Source organism: Hemicordylus capensis, chromosome 1 (assembly GCF_027244095.1).
Source record: "Hemicordylus capensis ecotype Gifberg chromosome 1, rHemCap1.1.pri, whole genome shotgun sequence".
Taxonomy (NCBI): Eukaryota; Metazoa; Chordata; class Lepidosauria; order Squamata; family Cordylidae; genus Hemicordylus; species Hemicordylus capensis.
In genome coordinates, this window is record NC_069657.1 from 140,095,061 (window position 1) to 140,102,413 (window position 7,353).

The 7,353-nt window shown below is 47.6% G+C and overlaps 1 protein-coding gene across 9 annotated transcripts in view; it reads right to left on the minus strand.

Annotated features, from left to right (window-relative positions):
* Positions 1–6,879, minus strand: part of DAGLA (diacylglycerol lipase alpha) — a 202,119-nt gene extending 195,240 nt beyond the window's left edge. For 2 of the 9 annotated variants that reach the window (XM_053264107.1, XM_053264072.1), the window contains exon 1: positions 6,750–6,879. Coding sequence is in view for 1 of the 9 variants with exons in the window: in XM_053264127.1 (XP_053120102.1) it covers positions 6,653–6,698 (46 nt within the window). In the remaining 8 variants the exon portion in view is untranslated. The other 7 variants (XM_053264092.1, XM_053264055.1, XM_053264117.1 and 4 more) reach the window with 4 other exon arrangements.
* Positions 6,880–7,353: the final 474 nt, after the last annotated feature.

The window sequence follows — 7,353 nt, forward strand, 5'->3', positions numbered from 1 at the left end:
TTCACAGGGTTGTTGTGAGGAGAAACCTAAGTATGTAGTACACCACTCTGGGCTGCTTGGAGGAAGAGCAGGATATAAAATGTAAAATAAATAAATAAAATAAACCCTCCTGTATTCTATCAAAGACAACCACAGGGCTCTGTGATCACCAGGAGTCAAAAACGACTTGATGGCACACTTTTAAATTTACCACAGAGTAGGGATGTGCAAGAATTGGTTCGGTGTTCCTTTTCTGGAGTGCCGAACCAGTTCAGAAATCTGGCTTTCGGGTCAGTTCAGAGGTAGGGGGGGTCCTTTAAGGGTGAGGGAAGGTGCCCCTACCTGCCTTGCCGCTTTCCCCCACTAGCACTCTCCCCAAAAGTGTTGGTCTGGGGCTGCAACATACCTGCTTGCAGCCCTGATAAACGTTGTACCAGAAGTGGCCGATGCGCGTGTGCATGGCACATGCGCGCATTGGCCACTTCTGGTACGATGTTCACCGGGGCTGCAAGCAGGTACGCTGCACCAACACTTTTGGGGAGAGCACCAGCAGCGGAAAAGCAATGGGGCATGTACGGCACCCTCCTTGCCCCTTAAAGGTAAGGCCCCCTGCCCCGCCTCCTGGGAGTGCACGAACCAGTTAACTCCCGGAGCTGTCACAGGCTAATGGTACACATATTTATTTTTTGTTTCCCACTATTGTCTTTGGTCAATAATATCTACCAGTTCCATAGTTCTTCAAATGATGCCTTGAAGACAAGAAACAAGAAATTTGACCAATATTACTGCAAAGAGTGTGTACATTTCCCATAGTCTGGGAAACATACCAGCAGGGATTCGAACCAGCAACCTCTTGCTCCCTAGGCAAATTATTTCCCCACTGTGCCTTTAGGTGGCTACCTGTTGAATAATATTCAAACACAGCATCCCCTCCACACCCCATGCACTTTGCCTACTCCCTGGATATACTTTTGAAACTTTTGTATCCCACCTTTTCCCTAGGAAGCTCAGGGTAGTTCATGAAGAATTATTTCATTTTATTCTCAAAAGATCCTGGTGAGGTTCACACGGTTGAGGCATATTGACTTACCCAAAACTACCAGTCAAACTACAAATGATGTTCAAAACATCAGTGTAGTTCAATCTTTCTTTTTATAACAGCAGCTGCAGGGAACTCAATATGAATTGGGACCATAACATGGGGCAAAGGGATCTAAACCCTTTCCCACACACTCATTTAAGTCAAAGTCACACATACATACACACGCAGCTGCTATTTGCTCTAGAAAGGAAGAGTTACTATTGGCACAAGAATCTGAACTTGGGCTTCTCACATCCAGACCTGACACTGTATGTCAGGATAACAGGATAACTGGACTCTTTCGATACATATGGTACTCCGTACGAAAAAAGTGCACTGTAGATTATGTATTCACATATACTATAAAGGTAGGAAGAGTACCAGTAGAAAACATGAGTAGGGACAGAGTACTGGCACAAGATTTAGCACTGCAACAAGGGTCCTTCCACAAGCAAAGAGCTTTAAATATTACAAACATTTTAGGGATTTACTGTTGCCTCCATTGCCACTGCTGCCATTTTCCTTCCATACTGAGCCTGAGTCTTACTCACACTGGAGACTAGCCTCCGGTGAACACTACTGCACTCCCACAATCCTCTGATTATTATTATTATTATTTTACATTTATATCCCACTCTTCCTCCAAGGAGCCCAGAGCAGTGTACATAGTTAAGTTTCTCCTCACAACAACCCTGTGAAGTAGGTTAGGCTGAGAGAGACATGACTGGCCCAGAGTCACCCAGCAAGTATCATGGCTGAATGGGGATTTGAACTCGGGTCTCCCAGGTCCTAGTCCAGCACTCTAACCACAACACCACAAGTGGGTGCAGAGGTCAAGCTCAAGCCTGCATGAGAGCCATGAAATCTGCCCTGAATCCTTCCCCCTTCATAGTGTGTGGGTAAAAAAATTGAAATTACTAATTGGACAACTTCAAACTTATCCTGTTTGAAATGTGTGTGTTTTTATTTTTTAAGAATTCTGAGATTATTGCCTTCTCTTCATGGGCAGCCTAACAGTCATAGCTTGGTAGCTCCTTCACGCTACAGTCCTTGTGTCAGTTTTTGTTTGCTGTTGGTTGGTTATTTTGTGTTTTACTTTGTTGGGGTGAGTGGTAGAAGGATTGAAAGGAGAGGTCCTCAGCGTACATTTTTGGATAGATTTGTTATTTATATGGCTTAATTTTTAAAATCTGATAAAGTATTATCTCAAATAAATGTTGCATAGAACTTGCAGCTAATTCTAAACAGTTTATTCCAAGTAAAACTTTAATGGACTCATTGGGGCTTACTCCCAAGTAACTGCTGTGTGCATAAGATTGCAGCCCAAGGACATATCCCAGAAATGTTTATATTGTGAGAAAGGGAGAAACAAGGCTTGCTGCTTTATTTATTATTTTGTTTGTTTGTTTGCTTGCTTGTTTGTTGTATGCATGCCCATATGTGTTAGAAGAAAGGAAACTACTGGGCTTGGTGTTTGGCCAAATACATTGTGGTATTTTCAACTGGCCTGTAAGCAGGTGCTACCTCCAAATAGGTGATCAAGATTCAAAACCTCCCGCTGCCCACTAAGTTGATCTTCTTAGCCTAGTCCTGAATGGGGCTTTGGAATACGTTCCCTGCTGAAATAAGAGCATCTCCTTCTCTGTCTGTTTTCAGGAAGACCCTCAAGACTCTCCTGTTCTCACAAGCTTATAATTAGAATTTATTTTAGTAATTTTATATTGTTTTGATAACTGTTTTATACTGTTGTTTTGTTGTGTCTCATCTGTGTTGAATTTTAAATATTATTTTAAATTTTGTACACCGCCTAGAGATGTACATATCAGGAGGTATAAAAATATGATAAATAAATAATGGGGTGAGGTGGAGAGGGATGAGATTGCAAGGAGGGGGAGAAATGGAGACAATGCTTATAGAAGACGAGATGGAGCTACTCAAAAGAAGAGGCATGGGGGCTTTAGAGAGAGAGGGCATTGCTACTTTCCACACTGACACCCACCATAAATCACTCTAAGGGCAGGATTCCTTTACCCACAGCCAACCAAGGGGTGAATTTAGTACTAAAATAGCACTAAATACCCAGCTGCCAAGTGTTGGTGTGAATGATGGAGATTTTGGTTGAGACAAGTAAATAACTTTACAGATGGAGAAAACCATGGGCTGGTGATTCACTTCTTTTTATTAGCCCTGCCTATGGTTATCCCTGGCTCCCTTCCATCCTCTCCGCCGCTGCCCCCCCAACCCCAAGAAGCAGCAACCGCCAGAGGCTGCTGTAAAAGCATATGCTCAGAGGCACTCTTATTTATTACTTCATATATTCCAAGGCTCAGCCCTAGTACTGAAAATAAATTCCAGGGCTAGATTCTGAAGACCCCACCACAAATTAAGCCCTCATCATGGCACCAATTTCTGTGTGGTTTAGGCAAGGTGTGGTACCATTTCCTTTTTGGCCTGGAGTTATACATCAGGGGCGTAGCTATAATTGGGCGAACGGGTTCAAAGAACCCGAGCCGTGCCCAATCAGGAGCCGCCATTAGCGGCCTTGACACACACCCCATGTCTGATGTCAGACACGGGGGCGGGAGTTTAGCTCCCAAGCGGGGGCTGCACAGCCCCTTCAAGAGCTAAACAAAGGCTGGCGCTGCGTTCGCAGTGCCAGCCAGGAGCGGCTCTTCCCTGCAAAGGCAGGGAAGAGTTGCTCCTGGCTGGTGCTGAGAACGCAGCACCAGCCTAACTAGCTCCTGAAGGGGCCGCCCGGCCCCTTCAGGAGCTAAGACTGGTGCTGTGTTTGCAACGCAGCCCAGAAGCGGCTCTTCCCTGCAGGGAAGAGCCACTCCTGAGCTGCGCTGCGAACACAGCACCAGCCTTTGTCTAATTTCCGAAGGGGCCGTGTCTGACATCAGACCCGGGGGCGTGGCTATCCCCTGCATCTGATGTCAGACGCAGGGGGTGGGGCTATCGGGGCACCCGCCGCGGCCTCACACAGGCCACCGACGGGCTAGCTACGCCCCTGTTATACATAATGCATTTCTTAAGTATATGGCCAACAACTGAATGGGACAGTTCTAAAAGGTTATGATTAACCTTGGATATGGCCAAGAATAATGGTATCTGGCAAGATTTTCCCCCATACTTACATTACACTACTGTGTTGAAATAATGTACTCATGTCTAAGTAAGACCTCTAATCAACAGTTGAAAGGGCAGTTCACCACTTGAAGGAACCCAAATTTCAGTGTATAAGAGGTTTTGCGGAGCAGACTACAACCACTGTAGATATGCTTATCTGTTGCTGTACCCCTATGCTGAATGCATCTGCAGTCAGCCATTTTGGGGTAATTTCTAAAAAAACCAAACCCTGTGGCGCTATGCCTAGTGGCATAGTCCTGAGGTCTGCCTACATAAGATGCTATTGGCAATGTGAGTGGAGCTTACATGTGCAACTTTACAGAGGGGCGAGGACAAAATGTTCATGGTCTGACAAAAGTACAAAATTCTGTTCATTTTTGTTTGCATGAATGTAGCATACTAGGCAATACAATCCCTGCAGAAATGACCTCTCTGCCTAAAACATGGAAAAATCATCTGTTCCAGGAAGATCTTTACTATTACAAGGATATCTTTGTAAGAGGGGAAAGAAGCAAAATGTACATTCCTGAATCATAAGGTTTGTCAGCCTTGGCACCATAGCACAGACTGTACTCACAGTCTTCTCAATTATGCATTATAATACTGAATTCATGACCTGATCTGTTTAGCAACAATTCAGTATTAACAGCACAGAGTTAATCAATTGTTCCAGATCATCAAACAAGGAAAGAAAAAACACCTGATCCCAGCATTTAATATTATGCCACCACCAGTACATCCAGTGAATCCCATTTTCACTCCTAGAAAGCAACTCTGTCATCTATTTGCATTGTGAGCACTATTTTCTCTAGGAATGCCATTGCATACCAGTCAAAGAAATGGCATAATCCAGCACATTGGCTGGAGCTCCACCCATTACAAATATGTTCCAGGCTCTTAAATATATTCACCATGTGACTTCACTCTACACAGATCCATACTCTCCATCATTGCTGTTTCTTTTAATAATAGCATGTAAAATAATTCTCAAGAATCCAGTCTTAGACACACCATAGTTGCAACCTGGCTAAAGTCTTGGTTGTTCCTTGACTTCCTTTCACCAGTTTTGTCTGTCTACTGTCTAACCAAACTATACATTATGTGAGACAATCTGTTTCTAAATTTCTCACTCCCAGCTCAGTTTGGTATCTCTAGGCAATAATCCACTCATGCAATATCCAACAAAAATTAGACTTGAAATCAATAGAACTAAGGCAGGCTGCAATCCTATGCACACTTACTTGGGAGTGTCCTATTGAAGCCAGTGGGACTTCTGAGTAAACATACATAAGATCACACTACATATTACAAAGGTAAATATTTAAGTCCCATATTGCAAAGTTAAATACTTAAGTCTCATTGATGTCAGTGTAAGTCAAGCATATCTAACTTTCAACGGATTACATCCAGTAATGATGTATTGCCCAGTAGATATTTCCTTGTAGAACTAACCCACGTCAGAGATGAAAGAACACCCATCCTCTCATTCCTGTAGAAAGGGCACCCGTTTGCTGCAAAGTTAGTGCTTATGAAGACACAGCCAGTTCCCAGACTGTACAGACACACAAACGGCATTTTCTTCTGAATCAAAGACAGAAAGAACACCAGAATATACCAAATAGGTAGCTGCTAGCCCCCGGACTCCACCAAGAATCAACATGCACGGATGCTCCATCAATATTAGGTGGGGGCAAGGTTGGAACTCCAGATTAATTTCGGCAAGGCGGATCATAATAAAAATGCCTTATCAAGGCCACAAATGCCTTCTCTGACACCCACTCACCCTGCTATGCACAAAACTCCGCAACAACCAACCCCCCTCGCGCCTCGTTATAGAAAAGGGGCGCGGGGTGGAGTGGAAGAGCAACCCAAGGCCACATGAAAAGCCATTGCCACGAGTCATCCGAGGATGCGCTTCCTGCCTTCCTCCCGTCGTCGCCCCCCCCCCCGCTCCCCGGTCCTCCGCTCCAAGCCGCAGGACATCCCACGCACTCCCTGCGAGGCGGCCACCCGCTTCTCCCTTATAGCGCGGGGCGGGGGCGGGGTGGGGTGGGGTGCCTCCTCAGTGGCAGGCACCTGTTCATGGGCACGAGAGCGAAGGGGTCGCTGGGCTCCTTACCCGTCCAGCTGCCATGCTGGCGGGGCTGCTGGCGGCGGCGGCGCAGGGATGCTTCCTCGTTCACCATGGCAACGGGGCCCTCCGCCGCTGCTGGGCTGGGGGAGGGGAGAGCACCCCTCTTCCCCTCCCCGCCCCGCGTCCCCATATGCCAGCCAGGGCAGGGGCATATGCCAGGCAGCAGGGCTCGGGGCTCGCTTGCTGCCCCGCCGCAGCAAGCCAGGCGGCCGCTGCCCGCCTGCCGGCCTTTCCCTCCTCTTACCAGGAAGGAATAAGGAGGTCTCCGTCTCCAGCCCCGCCTGCTGCTGCCTCCCCAATCATGCCAAGAGCGCGCGGTCGCTCCTCACCCGCAGCGAGAGGGGGCATCCGCCCTCCCTTAATATCCCCTGGCATCGCCGCCGCCTTTCAGTCCCCCGAGCGGGGCACGTCATCGTAGCCTCTCACCCCTTTGCCGCCGCCTCCGGCGCCGCCGCCACCGGGCCAGGGCCGCCGCCGCAGCCTCCATCTCGGGGCTCGCTGGCCCCCCAATTCTCTAACGCCGCCTCCGCCCGTCCCAGGGCCGCCTCCGCCCGCCTTGCCGCCCACTGCGTCAGCTTCGTAAGCTCGGCTACGCACCCAGCGGTAACCATGGCGACTGGTGTAGAGAATTGCGGCGTGGCTGAGAAAACTAGCAGAAAAGAGGGCTGGGGGTGGGTGGGTGGAGGTGGCTATTGATTATGCCCGGAGGCTAGTAAAAGAACCAGAAAGTGACTTCTCTCCCCACTTAATTCCTTAAAAGAGGGATTGGGATTCCAAGGCACAAGTCCGCCCGGAAGTCATGCCCACCTTGGAAGGAAGCCCTGCTCTTTAATGTTTGACAAAGGCAGTGATTTCTCAGGAATGAGAGCAAGACACACGGCACAGAAACACATCTCAAAGGGTCAGCTCTGAAATGGGAAAGCAGATGCTAGGGCTGAGCCCTAGCAAAATAAAATAAGCCCTGAGCATATGAAGCTGCCTTTTACTGAGACAGACCATTGGTCCCTCTAGCTCAATATTGCTTGTCCGC